This window comes from Paroedura picta, chromosome 4, assembly GCF_049243985.1.
Source record: "Paroedura picta isolate Pp20150507F chromosome 4, Ppicta_v3.0, whole genome shotgun sequence".
NCBI lineage: Eukaryota > Metazoa > Chordata > Lepidosauria > Squamata > Gekkonidae > Paroedura > Paroedura picta.
Window position 1 is genome coordinate 94,148,542 of NC_135372.1, and position 24,531 is coordinate 94,173,072.

A 24,531-nucleotide genomic window follows, 5' to 3' on the forward strand; every position below is an offset into this window, starting at 1 on the left:
CCAAATGAATTGATTTTGGGGAGGCACATCACTGGACCCCTGAGTCTACTGAAAGCCTCTTGGGATGGCACCCAAGTTGCTGACTTCATGACTGAATATCTTGGCAGGCTGAAGCAGACCACTGACCAAGCTAGAGAGGCAGATCAGCAGAAGGCCTATTACGACCAAAAGGCCAGGCCCATATGTTTTGCCATTAAAACGTTAGTGCTAAAACCAGATCATGTATCCAAGCTGGCTGTTCCTTGGGAAGGTCCGAATGAGGATCTGGGTAAGGAAGTTAATTCACAGAAAAGAACAAAAGTAATTTACACCAATTATTTGAAGTTATTTAGAGAAAGAGTTGAACAGATGTTTCCTGTAAAGGCAGTGGAGGAGGAAGAGATGCCTCTGCCTAATTCGATGGATGATTTGATGAAGGCTGAAGGCATAGAACATGTGCAGATGGCCTCTACTTTAACTCCCGAATAGCAGAATGAATTAAAACAAATATTTTAATGTTTTCCACCACTACTCTCTAATGTATCTTGCAAAACACATTTAATTATTCATCACATTGCAACTGGCATGTACTCTCCAATAAAATCTAACTCTCATCCACAAAATAGACCCAAGAAAAAAACTGTTGTTTTGAAAATGCAGTAAATGCCTTGGGAAGGGGGGGCGGATTAAAAAGTTCTATTCAGACTGGAGGCCGTCTGAACCTGCACCTGTTGAATATCATTTCTGTGTGGACTTTAAAAAGCTGAACAAGTTAATTGTTGCAGAACCCTACCCCAATCCAAGAACTGAGAGTTTAATTGACAATCTGGTCTGTGTAAAATATATCAGCACTCTTGATTAAGCATCTGGCTATTGGCAAGTATCTCTGAGTTGAGAAGCATTTAATAAAACAGCATATGGGACACCTTTGGAACATTAACAATTTGTAAAGATGCTGTTTGGACTGAACAGGATGCCTAAGACCTTACTGGATTGAACACTTAGTGGAGTGTCTTTTACAGCAGCCAAGATGATGTTGCCGCCTGCAGTTCTACTTGGAATGAACACCTTGAGCATGTGCATGAAGTACTTCACAGAATTCATAACGCAGGACAGACTATCAAGGTCTTAAAGCAACCAGGTTGCTTATTATTCAATGACATGTGTTCTTATCCTTTCTGACTTATGCTTACACATCTATGCAATATACATAACTATCCTGTAAGTCCTAAGTTAAGCTCCAGTTAACACAGAAGGCAGGCACAATAGTAACCACAGCAACAAATGAAAGGGACAGGTTAACCTGGTAATGAAAAAATTTGGCATAGTCTGGCTTGGTCATCTTAGTATCTCTAGTGAGTTCCCTTCTCTCAGATGTATACCCTAATCTGCATTTCCCATTCTAAGCCTTTGGAGTTGGAAAAAAAGGAAACAAAATAATATTTACTTCTAAGACGAATCATAGTAACTGACTTATTAGACAAGACTATTATTGCATTGATAAGTAACCATACAAGTTCTGTAAAAGAAAACTCTTCAAAACTTACATGTGCTAAATCATCATAGCTATGGTTTCATCCTGTAACCCTATTAAACACAACAGGAGATGGGCAGGCCTTTCCATTAATAAAAGAAATCCATGTATGGTTGACACAATACACTCTGATTACCCTCCTAAGCACGTATTTTAAATATATTTGTACACCATCACAGTCACGACTATCAACTTTTAGCTTCAAATGGCCCATTTTATTACATCTTAAATATGCATTCAAAACCGTACCTACTTGCACCGTTCAGTATTGTATGCTACTGACAAAAGCTAGTCCAGAAGAGAAGTAGAAATAGACTAATATGCTTTCTAGCTTCATACAACAGCCAAGAGCAAAGCATTTCTGGCAGGATAAAGCTTATCTGATGATGACCATTTGAGCATACAACAACAAGGTTAACAGCACACTGCAGCCATCAAATATAGCTTACCAACATATTCAGAGAGGAACACGACAAAGAATGGAGTGACCAGGTCATTAATCCCCTGAACGTAGCCGCTGGCTGGGTGTCGGATGGCCCAAATAAACAGGATTCGTTCAAAGATCTAGAGAGGAAGAAGGAAAGCCAGGTGCTTAAGTTAGCCATGCCCAGAGGAAAGCCAAAGTGGAAAGTCTGATGAGTGCTGGGGATCGGAGGAAGGGCACAGGAGGCTCAGCCATCCCAAGAAAAGTGTGCCAACAGACCAAAATACACACAGTCCAAGAACACAAAGAAGGCTGGGGTCCTCAACAGTGCAGGAAAACTCAGCATGAAATTAAAATGAGGTTTCAGACAAAACCCAGTATGGGGTCCAAGCCACAGCAGAAGGGACGGCTAAGTTATCAGGCTGGTCAGATGTCAACCCTCTGTACTGAACACTTAACTGCACAGAGAAACAGAGGCAAACCAGAAGTAGCTTAGAGAAACAACAAGGCGCTTAGTGACCTCCAAGTACATTTTCACAATGTCCTCATAGTTTATTGGGATTTTTTACTTCCCTGTTTCTGTGGAGAACTGTACCATAAAGCAAGAGCGCTGAAACAGGACTGACTTTTTAAAATAAAAAACAGTTCCTACCCATTCTGAGGATAAGGAAACAAACACACAGGTAATAATTCACCCCTCAGTTCTTCCAGTGTCCTAGAGAGCAGTTACCACTTTAGCATTACTATTAAAACAAAGTAACTTAAGTGTAATAATTAGAGATTATCTGTATTTAAGTTTTTGCTCTCTTGCACCTGTTCTTCATACCTCAGAGGAGCTACCTTAGCTACCACAGTCACATTTCAGTCCATGATTATATCCCTAAATGCCCCAGAGACAGTTGTGTCTATGCGTATTAGTTGCCTTTTCTTGAAATCTCCTTCTTACTGATTATCTTGATTGAAAAGAACAAAAATGGAACGAAGCGAGCAAGGCAAGACATGGCTCAAATAAAAGGCTATTCAGTACACTATTTTCCAGCCCGGGGGGTGGGAGAAGTGTGACAGGTGAACCTTTTACCTATTTCTTTCCTTTATAAAAGTGATGTGTACAATTCTTATTTCAAACCACAGCTTTGTACTTGGTCCCCAATTATGAGAGCTTTCAGTTACCAAACCTCTTGGCTAGATTAAGCAGTTTGCTTGTTTTACTTTACACTACTGTAATAAGAAGTTGAATAATGCTATGATGCCACTAGTAAGTATATGCTAAGATGAGCCAGGGTTTTTTGTGGGCTATTTTTGCAGATTTCACAAAACATTAATGGACTCTCTATTCTACAATTTAAACAAGTATAAACTGTAACACAAAGGATTTCAGTACTCATTCTTGGCACATATTGCAATTTTACACAACATCTTTAAAAGCATGGAAGCAATTGAGATAGCATACCATATTTTGTTGCCTGCAAAGACTTTGGGGGGCATTTAAAAGGTGCACCATGCCTGTCTGTATCAGTTGTTTGGCATGGTACTCTTTAAATTACTCCCCATGGCATTTAAAGAGTACCATGCCAAACAGCTGATAATGACAGATCAGTTGTTTGGTGTAGTGGTTAGCAGCACAGACTTCTAATCTGGCAAGCCAGGTTTGATTCCGTTCTCCCCCACATACAGCCAGCTGGGTGACCTTGGGCTCACCACAGCACTGATAAAGTTGTTCCGACTAAGTAGTAATATCAGGGCTCTCTCAGCTTCACCTACCTCACAGGGCATCTGTTGTGGGGAGAGGAAAGGGAAGGCAATTGTAAGCTGCTTTGAGACTCCTTCGGGGAGAGAAAAGCGGGATATAAGAACCAACTCTTCTTCTTCTATACTATTTGCAGTCACAATGCAAAGAAATACAAAAAGCAAAAGTAATTATTTTATTTTATTTTGTAGTCTACATCAGCGGTCCGCAACCTTATTCAGGTTGCGGCCCGTTGCCAAGAGGTGGGGGGAGAGGGCAACCCAGGGCCCCGTGCATATGCAGCAGCCCCGTGCATGCGTGGACCTGCCACACATGCACGTTTGCGCCCAGTAGGGCACAAACGGACATGCGTGGCAGGTCCACACATTTGCGTTTGTGCCGCAGGCGTGCCGGCAGCCACACACACACACACACACACCCGCAGCGAGAAGCTTGCTGGGCTGCAAAGCTAATTGGCCGCTTAGGCGGCCGATTTGCTCACGGCCTGGCGAGCTTCTTGCTGCGGAGGGGGCAGGGAGAGGGAGCCGCGGCCCGCTGCCAAAGCTCTCGCGGCCCGCAGCCGGGCCGCAGACAGGGGTTGGGGACCGCTGGTCTACATTCTGCAATGTATACTGATAATGTCTATTTTTTGTTTATACTGCTGCCTGTTTTAGGAGCAGTTGTAAATTCAGTGTCATCAGCTTTTATGTATAGCCTTTTTTTAGGGGGTTGTCTTCCTTTCAAGTAAACATGGTATGAAGTGTACACCCACAGCAGATCTATTTACACTTTAAGTGCACATCTGTTTCTAGATTTCTGTTTAATATATCAAGAAGCTACAGTAAGAAACTGGCAGTCAAACAGGGCAAGCTACAGAGGCATTATGAATTCTAGAGATTGTACCTATACTTATGTGCCTCTGAAACACTAGCAACAGTGAGAGCCAGAAACCTGTGGGGAAGGTGCTTTTTAAGAGAAATGAAAATTCTCTAGAATTCATTCCCCCCACCAAAAAAACAAAATTCACACACACTAAATAACATGTTCAATCTGCTTTGCAACTGTGTGAAATGGCAAAATCTACTTGCAAATGGTTGCTGAAGTAGACTGGAACTATTTAGCATGTGTGAAAGCATCCTCTGTGACAGTTGATGCCTGTTCTGGGCCTTTTATTATCAAGACAGACAGACAACAGGCTCTTTTTCAGAGGTTCTTTATTGAACTGACTGTGTGTTTCTATGCTTTAGAAATCTGAAGAAAATTATCTAAGTTTCACGGATGCACAGCTTTAGAAGTCCCATGAAATACTTATCATAAATTCCAATACTCAATCAACTACTGGCTCTTAAGTATAGCACACCGTTACTCGTTGCTACATATACAACCACTTAATGGATTCAGTCTATTCAGACCTGACTGAAAATGCATTATCTGCAGGTATCAGAAAATATTCAAGAGGATTAGACTGGCAGAAGGATTTTGAGCTATACAGCAAAATCAGCCTTTTGCAATTAATTCTTGGTATTCTGTTAATTGCACAGGTATCCTGTTAATTCATCTAGTCTAGCCAGAAGTTCTCTCATACATTTGGATCTGTCATTAACAAACTAATTGGACTTAGACAAGTGACACTACTACAGTGAGAATTTATTATCTATTGAGCTACACTGAATGCTAACGGAAAGATTTTTTGCCATATATGCAAAGACCAAATGCTCTAACATGTAACTTATTTTTTATTAGATTTCCTAGAAGAAACAAAGTCAAATGGTACCATTTCCAATCACTCATCACAACATATCTACAGAAATGAAACTACATTAGAAAATGTCATAGTTCTGTTCTCTTACAAGAAGCTAAATGCAATTAAACACAGCAGAAATATCAATATCTAACAAGTTTTAAATACAGAACATGAGATCACAGGATCCAGCTGCCCACTCTCTTGGCTATTCATTTTTTAATCTCTAGGGAAAAAATTCTGTACTTACAACACTTCAGCCACATTTATGTGTGATAAAGGGAGCGTACATGGCTGCTGCCAAAATTAGTATCCCTGTGGACTGGTTTAAAATAGCTAGCTGTAGGGGACAACCTTTGGGCCCATCTTGCTGCAGACTCAGTTGGGTGGCAGACCTTTGTTTGCCAGCAGTCAGCTTCTCAACCTAATATAGCTACTCTCTAACAACCATGGCTCACCTAACAAACCCAACAACCTAGCTATGGTGATCCATGCAATGGTCTCCTCCAGAATAGACTTCTGTAACTCGCTCTACACAGTCCTGCCCTTGTCCCTGACCTGGAAATTGCAGCTGGTGTAAAATGTGGTTGCTAGGGTCCTCACAGAAACACTATGAAAAGCCAATATCCAGCCTGTGCTGAGGCAGCTGCATTGATGGCCAGTTGCAGCCCAGATCCAGTTCAAGCTTTGGTTTTTACCTTTAAGGTCATTTGTGGCCTGGGACCCATGTATCCGAGGGACTGCCTGTTGCTTGATTGCTCACCAAAGGGCATTGTGCTCTGCGAGTACCAACTTGTTGATTATTCCTGGCCCCAGGAAGCTCGTCTGGCCTCAACCAGGGCCGGGGCCTTTTCGGTCCTGCCCCCTACCTGGTGGAATGAGCTCTCGGAAGAGCTGCAGGCCCTGCAAGAGCTGTCTGCTTTCTGCAGGGCATGTAAGACGGAGCTCTTCCATCAGGTCTATGGTTGTGGCTTGTGCAGGAGGAAGATTTGGTTGCCCCCCCCCCTTAGGAAGTTACATCACCTGCTAGAACACCATGGGTGATAATTAGTTGACATAGCCCCTTGCCGCCCTGGTGGCAGGAGTACCACATGGTGAAGGACTGGGTTTTTCCACCAGGTTATTTTTTGTAATGTCTTGTATAGTTTTAAGGGGGTTTTTATGTTGTGACCCACCATGAGCTGGCTTGCCAAGAGTAGCGAGTAAGAAAATTAATAAATAATAATTAAATAAATAATATAAGCTGTCTTTCTACTCTCTATATTGGACAAACAGGACAATTCTTGTACAAAAGAATAAATGGACACTAGTCTGACAATTACAATATTTAGGAACCAATGGGGGAACATTTCACCCTACCAAGACATACTACAGCTGGTCTACTGTCTGCTTTCAACCGAACTTCAATTAGATCTAATGCTTCAGAACTTATTTAGAAAATGCACAAATTCAAGACAATGTAGCTACCTCAGCCCACGCTTCACAGGGACCTTGGATTCCTTGTTTGCTATAGGTGCTAGTAGTTCACACATCCCATCCCTTAGATGTTGTTGTGTTGTTTTTCATTAAATCAATTCATCCTACATTAGATTTAATGTTTATTCTACTTTGTTATTTGGCAATGTCTCACACTTGCTCTGTGAACTGATTTTTCTTGAGATCAGATTCTTTTACACTAACCTCTCTTTGTAGCATTATTCTTCACTTCCTTCTGCTGGATGTTTAACCAACCCTAATGGATTTCTATGCATCTGAAGAAGACAGCACCAGCTTACAAAAACGTATGCTAAAATAAGTGCTGCTAGCATTTAAGATACTTCTTGGCACCTGTGTAATCATCTGACAACAGACTAACATAGCTTCCCATCTGGAATTATTTTCTCTCCCATATCATCTACCAATACTAAATATGATATAACTACATTTCAAGTATGTCCAACCCTTCAAACAACCACCAATAAAACAGAAGGGGCAGGGAAAATGGAACTGTTACATTGCATCATGCATTTTATATTATCAGGCATCACTAAGAAGAGTGAAAAAGGAGATTATGGACTATTTTCAGCAACTATAGTGCATCTTTTGATATTTAGTCCTGGTCTTATGGTCTTTCCAGACAGGCTTTGCAAGGGAGATGTGCTGTGATCCATACTGTCTCTCATTCTCTTCTTGCTACCATGATAACACTTCGGAATAAAGAATACAAACTGAGGATATTCCAGCAAAATAGGCCTATGTGATTTAACCATTTGTTCTGAACACAGAAACCTACATTTCCATGGTGCAGAAAAGCAAAGTATGCACTTGGAGGCAAGGAAAAATAATACAGCTGGCCACATTTACACCAATGAAACTTTTCTAGGATTTTGGGCCAACCCTCACACACAACAGAACACAACAGACTCTACAAGAATGAAACACTGTGAGGGCCTTTTTTCACTGGTGGATTGGATCCTAAAAATGCATCCTTGTAAGGGTTACACCTCCAACCTTGGTCCACAGGAAAAGGCTGTGCTGTATAACTGACCGGACAATACTTCCATTTTTGATGGGAGGCAGATCCCCAGAGTGTCAGTTACCAGTTAGCTTCTGGATTCAGTTTTATCACCTACAAAGCCTTTCATGGTTTAGGACCCACATACGTGCGGGATCATCTGTCCTGATCTGCTCCAGGTTATGTTCATCTGAGCAAAGATTTCTGAATATGACATTCTTCAAATGGGTAAGATCAATAACTGCCTGCATTTGACCCTTCTCTGTTGTGGTAGAATGGCCTGCCTGACAAGGTCATGAAACTTCCATCCATTTATATTTCATAGAATGTATACAACAGAATTATTCAGATGGGCATTTTCATAAAGAAAATAGAAAATGCCGGTGAAATGTTTAGTAGCCTTTATTGTTTTGTCCACTCTATGAATTATACTCTTTATTGCATTGTTCTCTACCATTGTAATTCAGTTTTATTGCATTACTGGTTGTACTTATTATACTGCTTATATTGCATTTTTTAAAATTTGCAATATCTACCTCAAGTCTCAGCAGGAAAGGCACTACATGAAGTAAACAAAATTACAGACGATAACACCTCATCTATATATAAGGTAATCTATAGCTTTTGTTTATAAATCTTAAAAAAGGCAAGCAGTATAATAAGTACAACCAATAATGCAATAAAGCTGGATTACAATGGTAGAGAACAAGTTCCATCTCCCAGTAATATTCTGGTCACAATGCCCATAGAGCATGATTTCATGGTAAAAGAAACTCTCATGGTAAATCCAATGTTTCATTTTTCCATCAGTGGTGGAGAACATCCTTGAAAGGAATGTCAAAAAGCTATGTCAACTTGGATGGGAAATGCCCAAGGAGCCTATGGGAGAAGAATTCATTGAAGCACCCATCTGCTGAATGGCTGAGGCATAAGCATCAAGTTTGTGGTGCATGGCAAATCTGTAGGCTGTGACCCTGGCCTGTGTCCCATAAATCTCCAAGAGGGTATGTCTGGAAAAGCCCCTAGTTGAGTGGTAGTAAGAATCAGGATATCCTGGATATCAGGAATCACAGGCTTTTATTCACCCAGCAATCATAGTTCTTAGGTATGATCCTCAACACTTCCTTAACTATAGAAAGTCAAGTCACAAAAGTAGCATAGCTGGCATTTTTCCATCTCCACCAAGCCAAGCTACTAGTGCCCTATTTGGCCCCAAAGCACCTCACCACAGTGACCCATGCTCTCTAGGCTGGATTACTGTAGCTCACTCGACACAGGCCTTCCCTTATCCCTGCTCCATAAATTACAATTAGTCCAAAATGTAGCTGCCCGCATCCTCACCCAAACATTATGGAGGGTTCACATCACCCCAGTCCTTCAGCAGCTACACTGGCTACCAATCGATTACTGGATCAGGTTTAAAGTGCTGGTACTCACCTTCAAGGGCCTTCAAAACGGAACTCTTCTGCCAGGCTTTTGGCTGAGGTCAGTGACTGGGGGCTCCCAGCAACCTAGATTCATCCCTGCCTGGCAATTCTGACATTCCACAGGTCCCCAAATGTATAATTGCAGTTGACTGATCACCCTATCCTCCCTTAATTGCTGTAATTACCTCAATGCACAAAACCCTAAAGTTATGATTGTTGACTATTTTGGGACATTTGAATCATTCTCATCATTAAATTTTTTTCAATGTACTTACTTGTTTTTACAGTTTCTACGTACACTGTCCCAAGGTGTCATAGTGAAGGGTGGCATATAGATCAAATGAATGAATAAATAGCTCGGAAGACTTTCCTTCACATGGAAGAGGGATATGGCTCAAAGAAGGTGTCTTAAGAATGACTACTTCTTATAATTTTTAAAGCTCTGTTCCTGTCCAATTTGTGCTATTACTTCTCATGAGGGCAGTTTGAACGGGGGCGGGATGAAATAAGCACTAGCTTTTGGCTTCTAGGAAACAGGGAATTCATACTGATATTGGCCTATTATGCACAGCCCCTAAAACGGTGGCATGGAGAATGCGGAGGAGGAAGAAGCGAAGCAAACCGCTTACGCACGGGACGGAACGCTATGACGGCGAAACCCAGAGTATCTGATTATGCACGCAGTTACTCCGGAGCCGCTTCTGGTTGCATCCTGGTCCCGGGAAGCTCCACTTTCTTCCGCATCTCGCTAACATGGCTTTTTCGGCGGCATACGTTGACTCTGCGCCCGGTTGCCTCCTGCAGTGTGCATAATTGGTGATTTTAGCCGCTGCCATTCCACCCCGAATGCGGACCTTGCACTCTGTGCATAATGGGCCATTGTGAACGCACCCCACCTTCATCCCCAGAGTCTCTGTGGAAATGCTGAGTTCCTTTCCTATGGAGAGAACACTGAGTTCTTGTACTCTTCTGGCTGACCTGACAGTGACCAGGAAAGCAACTCTGCAGAACAGAATCCGGAGGGGGCATCTATTAGATGGAGTCAAGAGGATCTGTGTAGAGGGCTATGAGGACCTTGTTATGTCCTATAGGGAGAAAACCTCTACCCACAGGAGGGCTGAGAAAGCACCATTCTGGAACCATCAAATAGCAGGATGAATGGAGGGGGGATACTTACCTCATCTTTTGACAGTAGTAAGGACAATTGCCTTCTTCTAAGAATATTTGGATAAATGCATTGTTGAAGGCAGTCATGGAAAAAAGTTTAATACTTTTTGCTGTTTAGAAATCCATACACTGTAAGGGTGCCACCTGGTAAATGCCTTCCATGTTGACTCATAGAGCCCATTTGAAGAGAACCTTCTGGAGGCCACCAGTGTGTTAACAACTGGTATTTTATAGCAGAAGCATTCCAGTGCCCTCCTTTCAGTCTACAGGCCAAGAAACAGAGCTGCTGAGCTGTCACCAAAGTCCTATAAGAAGATGCTGCATGTTACTGGTAGGATCCGTAGAAGTGAAACTGTAATAGCTACCAATTTTGAGAATGATTTCTACTTGGCCAATGAAGAGCCATGAATACTGATTCTGTCCTCTTCAACCTTGTTGAAGACTTTCACAGTGGGGGGTGGGGTGTAAGGGGGGTGGCATATAGTAAGCATTTGGAGCAGGGATGACTGTGTGTGCCTACATTTACTGTTGAACCTTAAAAGAAAAGTAGAAGCTTGTTCTTCATCAAATGGCAAAGAGCTACAGTGTTGGCAACTCAAGCAATGGCTCAAAAAACCCTTTTGGCTCATGGCTCAATGTCCCAAAGCCCCATATTAGTGGCCCAGCCAGTTGGTCTGGGTGTTGCATATGTTAGTGTTAGGCTGAGATGCCTATGGTGTGTGGTTACACCCAATGTAGCATTATTATTATTATTATTATTATTATTATTATTAGATTTATAGCCCGCCACTCCCTTGCGGCTCGTGGCGGGTAACAATAGCAGAAAGCATCCCTGTTTGAAAGACTGTGACTTTGTCCTATCCTGGAGACTGATACATGCTATTGCTTTGGTAGTGTCTGTCAGTATAACGACATGTCTTCTTTCCACTGGGAATTTCAAGGCATGAAAGCGTAGTCTGATCACCCTGAACTCCAACCCATTTGTACTGTGAATGAATTCAGTCAGTGAAAACATTCCTTGGGCTAGGATTAGGCAGTGAGCACCGCATCCGGTTCGACTGAAAACTATGGTGATTTCAACTGGGGTCAGATCCCTGCGTGGTTTATTTGAAGGTTTTGAATGTGAAGCCGCTAACAAAGAGAGAGAAAGAACTGAACCTCTGAAGGTACCGGGACTTGGATTTACTGCTGCTAGGCTATGTTGTCTGGAAATGGAAAAAGCATCTTCTATGTCAATGCAAACAATTATGAAGTCCAAAACTTTTGCAAGAGCCAACAACGTTGACTTTTGCTACATTTGCAGTTGGTGGAAAATACACTGTTCTGGTATACCTGTTGGTGCAAAGACATGTTCTGATTTGAAATGGGATGAATTAACTCTACCTATTAACTACTGACACAAAAGTTTGCAGACAACATCCATTTGTGAGGATTTCTTAGATCCCTTACTGGCTGGAAGATGAGCATAAATAACCTCCTCCTAGGCATGGGTTGATTTCCCATAGTGAGGACATGCCACCAAGGCAGCCATAATGACTGTCCAAACAGGAGCACTCTGTACTGGCAATGCAGATGGTTGTATAAGAGCAGGAAGTGAAAGTAACGGAATGTGGATACTCAATGGATATTAGCAGGATTTATTTCTGAGTAAACTTGTCCTTCCTTCAGTAACAGACTAGAAGGGGGGATGACATAGAAAACTGCACAAGAAGTTTTGTGCAAAAAAGTTTGAAAGGAGTGATGGCCAAGGGCTATGCCAAGGCACATGGCCCTAGCAGCCATCGCAAGCGACTGGGAATACAGACATACAGCACTCCAAAGGAAGAAATCTAGAGACTCTCCTTTCCTCTTCCCATGCTTGCTCCATATGAGATTTCAGCATACTGCTGTAGTCTCTGTCATTCTAAACAATGCACATAGTCCTCCCCTATGTCCTTTCCATACCCACGTAAAGAGGAGCAAGCAGCCAGGGACAGGTGATGCACTATGCTGGTTGTTTGAACATGTACAGGAACATGTACATTGTAAACAGAGATCATTTAAACATTTTGTATTTGACATCCTTAGAAACAGAATGGCTGTACAAGGTCTGGACACAGGAGTAAAATGTGAGGAGAAGCTCTTACCAGGAAACCTCTTCCACTGATAGAGGACACTGGATGGCACCTCCAGGAAATGCTCTTCCACCACTATTAAGTACAATGAGGGAAAGATAGAAAAAGAAACTTTCTCACCTCCTGAACTAGCGGCTGCTGAAATAGAGGGATGAGAGGATTTGTCCGTGGAATGTCTATATGGATCTGAAAGGGATGCAAAAACACCACAAAAATGATAATACATTAGGGATTACTGAGCTTCATTTGCCCAATTAAAAGGGGGAAATACTTCTGGGGCCCAAACCAGAGCAGCAGCACTTTAAATAAAGAAATACAGATTCATTTATTAGCCACTCTCACACCAGTACCTGCTTGCTGACCCTTCAGTGAAAAGGAGTGGACATTTCAATAGGGAGGTCAGCATGCACAAGTCAACCTATCAGCTACAACAGCCACATGAAAGCATGCTTTAGAAAGCAAGGGGGAGCATCTGGCATGGGAATAAGACCTTTAGAAAAATAGCTTTATGGTAACTTCAAGTACTGGGGCAATATTTCTCTTTAGAATTGCTGGTCACATCAAGTGCTATATCAGCACACTTCTAGCAATTAGCCCTGCATCCACACTGTGCCATAACAGTGTAGCATGAGCCCATCGCCATAGTGTACAGAGCTACTGGAAAAAACATAGAGGTGCAATCTTAAGGAAGTTACATCTTATGAAATCTCCAAACTTTTCAGGATGCTATGCAAAGAGGACAGGTAGTATGAAGTAGATGTCTGGGTACCTGCCGGTATGTATCCTGATGGTGTTCCTCGTTTCTAGAGTCATAATACTGCTCAATAAAGCCAAAATACTCCTCTCGCTTGCGCTGCAATGTCAGTTTTCGCCGCTCCATGTTGGCAGGGAGATAACCCTGTAGCAGAACAGGGACTTGTCAAATCAAAATCCATCTTTTATTTGGTTGTGTTCAATGTTTACTATTCCACCTCGCTTACAGTAAGCTTCAGGAGTATTCTAATAAGGTCTAACAAAAGAGACTCTAAGGCTTTAAGAACTATAGGGAGACTATAATTTCCTTCAACCTAGAAATGGTATGTAGAGAGAAACTGCATTGTTGAACTTTTCACACAAAACTTTTAAAGGCATTAGGAGATTTGCACTGAATCCAGCAACCTAATGAACATGCAGAGATTTCTAATTAGGAAAAGCTTTTCTGAACTCACTTTTTGCAAAAGACCATCTTCCAGAATCCAGTGACGTAAGAGTTGCAGGCTTTCACTACACATATAACTAGCATAGTACACTGACCTTATTTATGAATCTCAGCTATACATAACCCATGCTACATTACAGAACTAACCACAACTCAGTAAGGAAGAAGGAAGAGTTAGTTCTTATACCCTGCTTTTCACTACCTAATGGAGTTTTGAAGTGGTTTACAATCGCCTTCCCTTCCTCTCCACACTATACACACCCTGTGAGGTAGGTGGGGCTTAGCGAGTTCTGACAGGGCTGCTTTGTGAGAACAGCTCTAACAGGACTGTGACTAACCTTAGGTCACCAAGATAGCTACATGAGGGAGAGCAGGGTATCAAACCTGGTTCCCCAGATCAGAGACTGCTGTTCTTAACTACTACACCAAGCTGACAGGGTATATATTTTGCATTTGCTCCTCCAGCTAAACAGTTAGATTCCAGCCCAGTAGCACTTTAGAGATCATCGTGTTGGTCTCTTAGGTAATAATAGATCGGAATCTAGCTGTTATACAACAGACGGATATGGCTATTCACTTAAACTATTCTCCAGGTAAAGAATTTCAGAAAGCAGGGTAGAGAAAATCCTTCTAAGTTTAACTAGTTATTGTTGTTGTTAGTTGTGGTCCTCCAGGCCTTCCTGTCCTCTACCATTCCCCGGAGTCCGTTTAAGTTCACACCAACTGCTTCAGTGACTCCAGCCAGCCACCTCATTCTCTGTCATCCCCTTCTGCTTTTGCCCTCGATCGCTCCCAGCATTAGGCTCTTCTCCAGGGAGTCCTTCCTTCTCATGAGGTGGCCAAAGTATTTGAGTTTCATCTTCATGATCTCACCTTCTAAGGAGCAGTCTGGGCTAATCTCCTCTAGGACTGACCGGTTTGTTCACCTTGGAGTCCAAGGGACTCGCAAGAGTCTTCTCCAGCACCAGAGTTCAAAAGCCTCAATTCTTCGACGCTCGGCCTTCCTTATGGTCCAACTTTCACAGCCATACATTGCAACTGGGAAGACCATAGCCTTGACTAGACACACTTTTATTGGCAGGGTGACGTCTTTGCTTTTTAGGATTTAACTAGAGCATTTAACTAGAGATTTAACTAGAGCATCCAGTTATAATGCTTGCAGATTTTCTCCCTTCTCTGTGTTATTTATGAAAATCAGCCTAGCCCAGATATGCGCAGAGGAAAAAAGTCTCAAGGAAAAAAGTCTCAAGATATGCGCAGAGGAAAAAAGTCTCAATTTATTCCAATTAAAATAATGTTCAAAACAGTTTCAAAACGGATTCCTAGGTATAGTCCGTTTTCGATATCTTCATCAGTGATATCCTCAATATTGTTAATAGCTGAATCTTCTCTAAATGCATTCTTATGGATGATGAAATTACAGGAAAAAATCTTGGGTAATACTTTCCTTTGTATCTTTCAACTCCCAAATGGTCCTACAATATCCAAATTTGTAGGGGTCTACTAATATTAATATCACAGCGTGAACTGTTGAAGAGTAATTACACATTGAGAATATCACTGATGAAGATAACAGAAACAGACTATACCTAGGCAATTGTTTTGAACATTATTTTCATTGGAATAAATCATTTTGCCATTGCCAGCTTGAGACTTTTTTCTTCTGCTTATATTACGGCTGACGGGTCTTCACCTGTAGCCCAGATATGCAGCAGGAACACTCACTGATAAAAGTCTCCATGTCACAGGCCGAACCTCTCTGGGGACGCCAGGCCAGCTGCATTTCCTCAGTTCATCTGCAAATGGACAGAAGTTAGTTTCCTCACACACATTATCTCTAACAGCAACCCTGCACTTGGAAACAAAGCAACTCCTTTCTGCTTAGCAGCCCCATAATGCCAAGTCCACAGGAGGCTTCTTTGCTACACATGCAAGTTTCTGTGGAATTGCCTAGACAGTCTAGTTATCATAATTACACTTTGAAATGTACTATTATTAGATATTTATGGACACATATTACTTTAAACTATGTGGTAACTCACCCTGAGCCCTAGGAAATACAGGCTGCAACTATATGATACACAATTATTTAAACAGTGCTACTAGTATACTAAGCGCTTTACTAAATTTAACTGCCTCTCATTTCCTAGTTCTCCAGTACAAGAGATATGGAGCGAAATTAGTGATGTCTCCAGAATGAGAAGCACCTTTTTCTTAAACATTTTGACTCACCTAGGTCGGTGTTGTGGCTGGATAGAAGTTGCCGGAATTTCTCCAAGCGGGTTTTCTCGCGCACTGTCATGGGAGGAGCCCCTGAAGCATTTTGGTCAGAGATGCGAGCAACAAGTGGAATGATGGGTCGGAGTGGGAGAGATTGTTGTTTGTGGAGTGGATTGCGCATACAGCCATCCTCTATAAGAAGAGCACCAAACATGGAAAGTAAGGGAGCTTCCACAATCCACTAACTTCTTCATTTATTTACCACCAAGTTTGAGTCCAGTGGCACCTTTAAGACCTATACAATTGTATTCCGGGTCTAAGCTTTCATGTGTATGCATACTTCTTCAGTATGCAAAGACTTACACTCAAAATAAAACTTTGTTGGTCTTAAAGGTGACACTGGACCTGCTTCTGACCGACACAACTATCCACCTGAATCTAGTTTTATTTATTCAGGATTGCAAATGATTGATGGGGTCTCTAATACGTGCATGGCAGGGAGAAACACTACAGTTGTAATTTTTTCTACTCTACCAATGACTGATAGGCAAAAGTTTCACCTGATGATCCTTTACCTGTCGTGCCATTATGAAATAGTTTCAAGACCAGAATATTTCAACCTTTCTGGGCATATTACAGAACTGCTCTACTTTGATTGCACATTCTACAGAACAGCAGGAATCCATACTTAAGCAGAAGTTGTCACTGAAGCAATGCTTTGAGGGTCATCCACAGACAAGAAGTAACAAAATAGATCTTTATCCCTTTTGTCTTTGCTGCCATATCAGCATGATAAAATGCAATATTGCCAGCAACAGTGCTATAGGGATGGACGTCAAAACATTTATATTGCAAAATTACTGAACATGGCTTAGATCACTTGGCCTGCCCTTCAGCACTAAACATGGGCATCTTCTCACTGCTCTCCTTGCCATCTCTTCCTGTTCAGTCCTTTCCCCTTGCTTCAGTCTTCATGCCCTTCTTTCATATCTGTCACTACCATGCTAAACAGAAAATCTAAGAGGAAGCTGGAGACGAATGGAAGCAGGGAACCACAAGGTAACTGAGAATTGGAAACTCCCCAGCTTCTTGTATACTTGTATCCCAAATCACCAAGCCCACAGAGTGGTATGATGTAGCCTCAGATGCCATCTGCTGGTGATAGTATGACAGGAGGCTAATTTCTAGAATAGTTCCTGAATAGCTGCACTAGTCTTCTGTAGCAAAACAAAGCAGAAATCCAGTGGCCCCTTAAAACAACATTTAATTCAGCATAAGTTTTCTAAGATAACAATTATTTCTTTAGACTGTACCTGAAGGAGTTCAGATTCATGAAAGTTTATGCTGTAATAAATGGTTTACTCTGTAAAGGGCCACTTTTGTTTAATTTTTAAAGATCTTTGTTTAATTTTTAAAGCCAGCAATAGCATGCATGCCTCACTGACTGGACTACCACCTATACAACCCAACAGGCACTTATATAAACCATTTAGAATATAGTTTCTATATATTCTCAATAATCTCTGTCAAAGTTTCACTGGCTCCCCCAAAGCCTCTAGTTTGCCCCGAGAATCTCTATTCATGTTAATTTTTTTACCACTAACCAAAAAGCCTTTATTTATAGAAGTTTGGCCCGATCAATCCAAAAGAGGTTAATTAGAATTTACTAATGCCACCAACGTTTGATGCTGTGTTTAACAAAGAATTCTCATTTCTGACCTGGATGGCTCAGGCTAGCCCAATCTCATCAGATCTCAGGAGCTAAGTATTCTGATGGGAAACCACCAAAGGATTCCAAGGCCGCTACACAAAGCAAGGCAATGGAAAACTACTTCTGTCAGTCTCTTGCCTTAACAGCACTTCACACATACACACTACCTCAATTCTGTCTCAAGAAAAGTTTAATTTCAAAAGATTAAAAAACTGACAGAAACCAAGGCCATCATTCTGTTTCTAATACAAACCGTGAATTACAATTATACAGATCAGACAAATTTGAATACACCTTAGTTTAACAATTTCATTCTGCTCCCACTAAGTACAGAAAGGAACATGGAATTGCACAGAACACAAAGTCTTCGCCTTCTAAGGACCCCTAACTCAACCCCCACCCCTGTGCCTTTTGGCTTTCAAGATTTCACACAGTAAAGCCTGTTTTTGCAGCCACGAGAGAAAGAAGCCTGCATTCCTTTATGAAGATCCAATATTCTCAATTAGTTTCAGTTCTACGCTTAAGAGACAGTATATTTATATCAATATAGCCTTGACAGAAGCAAATGCTGCAGTAATGCCAGATGAATAGGTAGAACAACAAGGCTCTTACCAGGCCTGGACAGTTGGGCCTCACTATTAGATTTGATAACTTTGCAGTTGTTTGGTACTTCATTTAGAGCTGCCTGAGGTCGCTCAGGTTTCACACGGAGCCTGCTGTGGTTCTCCAACACCTGTGCTGCTGTGGCCTTTGCTACCTTAGAGTTCAATGTCTGGAAAGATGAGAAGTCCTCATCTTCATCATCCCCAATGTCCCAGGCATCACTGGTGTCACGGGCAAACTCATGAAAACTGCTGGCCTTCTTATTCTTCATGGGCAGGGCATTGACCTTGGAACGTTCTTTAATGAAGCTACAAAATAGAAGAGAATCTGTGTTACTGCCATCACGGCACAGCCAGCCACTGTCTCTGGCAACCCCTGGCCTATAGTATTATTCCCTTGCATATGAAATACTACTTTTCCATCACACAAATAATCCTGCCTCTTTCAGTCAGGGTGAGAATAAAGGAATGCAAAATCCGTCTATGCAAATTCCACAGAGTACAAAGTTCAGAACCTGAACAGAGCTATATGGCCTTAATACACAGGAGGCCAAACACTCCTGCCAAGTACCTTAACAAAGAAAGCTTGCTGTCTACTGTAAAGCAAGCAAAAAGAAAAAAAAGGAGATGGAGATTGTATTGAACCACAGTAAGCACATAAAGAATCCTGGCTGGCACCCTCTAAAGAACACCAATGTCACAAATATGCTGAGAATGAAGATGTTCTTTGTTGGATTTGAATAATTAAGCCTAATAGTTATGTATCCTACCTATAAATTAATCTGATCACACCATTTCTCAATGTGGTTGCTTTCAAGTGGGACACTTATGATTTTACTATTTTTAAAGGATGCCTGCATAAATTCCTGTCCCAACAAAAAAAACCTAAAGTACTTAACTCCAAGAAGGTTAAACAGAGCATGAAGGAATATGAGAAGAGAAAGGAACACTGCAAATATCTAAGTATCAGAAAGCCAGTCATACTAGAAACAGTCCAAGCAAGTCAAAGTAAGGAAGTGAAAATATCCCCCCAAAACTATTGATTGCAAATGTCTTCAATCAGCTAACTTCCAGATTAACTTATGAGCCAGAGAAATCACAAGCTAGTTGCTGGGAACAAATACCTCCACCATAGAAAACAGTTCAGTGGCACCAAGAAGATACAACCTTAATACAGACATCAGCTATTTTCCACATAAAATGAATTGTCTTTTCAATAGGATTTCAATGTAGGGGCACTTAACACCACTAAGCATCCAAAGATAATCATAGAATCATAGAGTTGGAAGGGGCCATACAGGCCATCTAGTCCAACCACCTGCTCAACGCAGGATTAATAACCAATAAAGTTTTTCAAATTAATACTAAAGTTGTGGTTCCAATGGTCATCTGTATTTCTGTAAGCAGCTCTGAAAATTTTGCAGGCCCTTTCCTAACCCTGTTTAGATGACCTCTAGTTACAAGTCATTAAGGAAGTTTCTTGCCCTGAGCAGTGCAAATCCCTTGTCAATCAAGAATTACAACTAATTAGAACCTGGGTCAGGGTCTTTTGAGTTATATCCTACAGAATCAACTGTACTATGGACATCTATCTTTGTAGGTCATGTCCAGCCAATAAGCACATTTCCTTCAAAACTGTCTTTTAAAATGTAGGTGACACTCACTGCTTTTGTTTTTTGTTTGCTTTTGGGTTTGGTTGTTTGTGCCTTCTTGGGGCACATTCAGCCTACAACATGCAGTATGAAAAGTAGCTGCCCAGCTTGTAGTGTATGATGAGCGAGGTGGGCAGACATGAGTAGTTGGTGAACAAGTTTTAATCAAAACATGGTCATTTAATTGCTAAAATCTGAACTCCTCAACTGGCATATTTCTAGCAAAGGCTTTTTAGTCTTGACAGTCAGAGAAGTAATTATTCAACTTCCAATTAGCAAGCATGGAGAAGAATTTGCAAAGGATGGATGACTGTTAATTACCCTGCACACTTCCTTTACCATTCATTCAACAGTGGCCACAATCAAAGGAAAGATACACTGATACACGGATAACACACTGAGATAGTAAGATAATAAATGATAGTATAGATTCACTGCATAACTGGGTGTATAAAACTATACTTACAACATCTATGAAGATTTATCAAGATAAAATGACTTTGATGTTAGCCAGTGGGTGTGAAGGATTGGATTTACAACATTTAAACTGCCACATCTCTTAAATGCAGCAAACAATATGCAGGCCAGGTAGCAACACGACTTGGACAGTAGTAGTCAAGCCTTTGCCTTACTTGAACCTCAAATTTCCTTGCAGAAATTCCTTCTACAGACTAGCATGGACTTTAGACTCCATAACCCACCAATTTCTTGACATGCTGATCCAGCAAGGGCAATGATTGTGATGGGGATGCCTTCCCACAGTGACTCAATAGTAAGGCCACCAGCTCATTTCAAGCCCTTCACTCAATGGGCAATAGCTTGTGGTGAAAAAAGCTTCAAATCCGATCTTGAAGAAGAAAGTATTGGTCTAAATATAGCTCTCAAAATCCTCCTCAAGGGTGACAATATTTATATATTTATATATTTATATATATGTTCTTAATTAGAGGATTTGAGAACATGAAATTGTCACCCACAAGGAAAACATTATAGCAAAATGCATTGATAAAATATATTGAACCAAAACATTCTCCCACAGGTAGCTTTGAGGATGGCTTTTATCTGCTTCTTTGGCCATTGTTGGTGCTGCCATCATTTTTTGTATTCTTGATTATCAATGAGTAGAAAGATTTTGAAGGCTTTGTTGTTGTTAGTTGTGAAGTCATGTCCAACCCATCGCGACCCCATGGACAATGATTCTCCAGGCCTTCCTGTCCTCTACCATTCCACGGAGTCCATTTAAGTTCACACCGACTGCTTCAGTGACTTTATCTTCAGTGACCTTTGAAGGCTACTATTCCATTAAAAGAAAAAAATCCAGACCCTCCTCCCAAAAAGGCCCTCCTCCCAAGAATGAAGTGGCAGCATACAGTGATGACCACTAATAGCACATATTCTGGACAAGAAGGAAAACAACTTACTTTTTGGTGAGCCGGGGATCCAGGGGAGGGTGTTGAGCACCATAAACAGGCTGAATACTGCAGGTCAAACAAGAAAATTGACTGATTTGTAATTGTTCCAGTCTGAGATAGTTTGGGATATATGAAGATCGATCAAGAAAGTAATTCTTCAGTGCCACTGTAAAGACTAATGAATCAGTACTACAGAGAGGAGGATGGAGTTGAGAATAACAGCTGAAAAACCCAGAGAGGGTTCCAGCCCTGGTCACAATTCTATATAATAGGTGTTTCGGGGTTCATAAATCAACATTGCTCACCAAGGCTACCTTACCTTGTTTTCTTCTACTGGGATCAAATAGAATCCCCCAAGGCACTTGCTAATCCAAGTGTGCTTGGGAGAACTGTAAAATTTCTTTTGCTACTAGCAAAAACTGTTTGGCTTTTCCCAGTACAAACCTACTCTGATTAATGAATGAAATGAAGGGAAAGCAGCAGATTTTCTTTCACACATCAAACAAGTAACTTGCTTGCAGCTACTGAAATGAAGAAATATTTCTTAATTAAGACTAAATGTAGCCTTACATGGGCTAATCTCTGCCATCATACTATCATATGACCCCAACCAAGTGACTTTCTCTTTTCACATTTCTCTTCCTTTTTTCTTCAGTCCTACAGACAGTCATGCAGTTTAATTTCTTTAAGATTTATATTCTACCTTTCCATACTTAAGAGTTCAAGATGTTGACTTTATTTGGATTTTAAAATCTGGATTCTCAATCCTGTATTAAAATCATATTTTTATTTGATTTGATTTATAGCAATGGACATTTATGTACTTTACTGTGCCACTTAACAAGCACATTCATCACTGTGAGAGGTCAACATCACCAAGTTATGATACATATATAACCACAGGGCTTCAGAGATACAGAGCTCATCTAGCACAATTGCCTGACATTCACCACAGAACAATACAGTGTTATTTACACTTCATCTTTTAATTATGCATCCATGTATATATGCTCATGTGCATTTGGCAGCTTCATTCTGCAAAGGCGGCATAGAAATAACGAAATCCTTAACAAAGATATTAAAATCATTCCGGGTTCATTTGATTATAATGAACCACAAAAGGGAACAAGAATAAAGAAGGCATACCCATGAAAAACCTCCATACGCATTTTAAAGTTCATTCAGTAAAACACATACAATTAGTTATACAAGTCACTCAAGCAATCGGCTATAGGGTAAAAATCATCATTGACTATTATTCATTCTCTCTTCCTCCTCACTCTCCCCTGTAGAAAAACAGGAAAGAGTTCCTGGTTTGATAAGCAGCTCTTTGAAACTTTCAGTTTCCCCAATCAAAATGTCCTCTGCTCCTCACTTTTCTGATTTAGTAGAGGCTGATTCACATTACTTCATCTATGATCAGGCGCTTTCCCCCCCCCAGCTTAGATTACACCACACATGCTGCAAACAGGGCATCACAACCATTCATTCCAAGCACCAACTTTCCTAAAACACTGTAAGCGGTGCTATGCTAAATGACACACTGAAGTGTCTGCTATGAATACAGACCACTTATTTACATCATACAAAGTACAATCATGGCTGGGGAAAAGAAGAAGTTGCACTTGGAATGGCTGAATTAATTTGGCTGGCTTATAACAATTTACATGCTTCAAAGAAACAGAACATCCTATTCACAACAAAATGTTTAAAGCCATCTGCATACACAAACCTGATCACCTTTCCACTGCCCTAAAATATTCCTAAACAAAATTTGAGTCCAGTGGCACCTTTAAGACCACTTATACCAAAGACAATTTATACCAAAGTTTATGAAGTTTTAGTTCAATGGCTGGGCTGAGTTTCAAATAGGCTCGTTTGTTATCCCCAAACCGGTTTCACTGGTTTAGCCAACATCAGTGTTTAAAATAGCTATAGATGGAAGAGACATGTTGCATTAGAGCAGCGGGCACACATCCAAGCAGGATGTGGCATTATAGTAAGAAACCTTTGGATAGCAAGGAACTAATGCACTTGTAGAATGTATTTTGTCCTCTCAAAAATAAATGCCATGACATGTATCTCCATTTCTTTCATATATTTTTAATGTATTTATTATTTGATTTATAGCTCATGGCAATCTGGTAGTTTGACTGGGAGAAAGTGAGTGTACATTGGACACAGAAACAGAGAATTAACTGACCTGGCAGGATTTAAAGCCAGCGAAGCATTCCAGAGCCCATGCAGTGCAGCACAGCAAGGGAGCTGCAGAGTCAAGATGAAGCTACAGGTTTATGTACTGTCTACGATACTCATATTAGTTTGCTGTCTTCATTTCAAATATGCAGAGAAAGCTGGATGGAAGTCTTACTTTCTCCAAGGCCACTCCAGATTACATTACTAGGAATTAGTTCCCTCCTTCAGGCATCATGAGAGCCACAGAGAGGCCAAAGAACTGTAAGAAGTAATAGAACATTTCTGCTCTTTCTGTAATGAACAAACTGGGAAGTCTAACCCAAGTATAGAAGTATGATAAATAAATAAATAAATAAAATAAGTATGTTTGTTTGCAATAATGGCCAGTGTAAAGAAGTTATTTCAAATTACTTAGCATTATATTGTTAATATGATGTGATGTTCCACCCGTCACTTTAGAAACCTCTCAGTGGTGCTGATTAAGAAGGTTTTCCAGTACAGACCCTCTCTGGAAGTAACACTATCTCACCAAGCCCAGCTGCCATACTCCCAAGCAAAACAATGAAGCAGGGAAGGAGAAGAACCCAGATCCATGTCAGGTTCCTTCCTCACTGTGTGGGCAGATATCACCACTTAAAGGATCAATAGGGCACTCTATGAAAAAAGTATTCAAAACTGGCCTTACATCCTCAAGATGCTCTGGGAGCATTCTACCAATAACAGCGGAAACAAAGTCCAGCAGTCCTTAAAAACTGACACTTATTTCAATAAGAGCCTTCATGAGTCACTTACCGTCTGCTTTGCTATGACAGATAAATTCTGCTACAGTGATTGAAAAGAGGCCTAACTAATTTCGGTTCTTAACATGACTGAGTGTCTTTTGCACTTGCCTATGCATTTCACCCCAGACAGAATGCTCAGCAATCAGCATAGC

At 41.0% G+C, this 24,531-nt stretch overlaps 1 protein-coding gene across 3 annotated transcripts in view; it reads right to left on the minus strand.

The window, feature by feature from the left end:
• TBC1D22B (TBC1 domain family member 22B) overlaps positions 1–24,531 on the minus strand; it is a 55,846-nt gene that overhangs the window by 30,556 nt on the left and 759 nt on the right. The window contains exons 1-8 of one of the 3 annotated variants that reach the window (XM_077334320.1): positions 24,390–24,458; positions 21,411–21,467; positions 18,348–18,646; positions 16,037–16,216; positions 15,530–15,600; positions 13,376–13,504; positions 12,727–12,792; positions 1,963–2,077 (exon numbers count right to left, since the gene is read on the minus strand). In XM_077334320.1, coding sequence (XP_077190435.1) covers positions 1,963–2,077; positions 12,727–12,792; positions 13,376–13,504; positions 15,530–15,600; positions 16,037–16,216; positions 18,348–18,609 — 823 coding nt within the window. In that variant the 5' untranslated portion in view covers positions 18,610–18,646; positions 21,411–21,467; positions 24,390–24,458. Of the gene's footprint in view, positions 1–1,962; positions 2,078–12,726; positions 12,793–13,375; positions 13,505–15,529; positions 15,601–16,036; positions 16,217–18,347; positions 18,647–20,455; positions 20,662–21,410; positions 21,468–24,389; positions 24,459–24,531 lie in introns of those variants that run through there. The other 2 variants (XM_077334318.1, XM_077334319.1) reach the window with 2 other exon arrangements.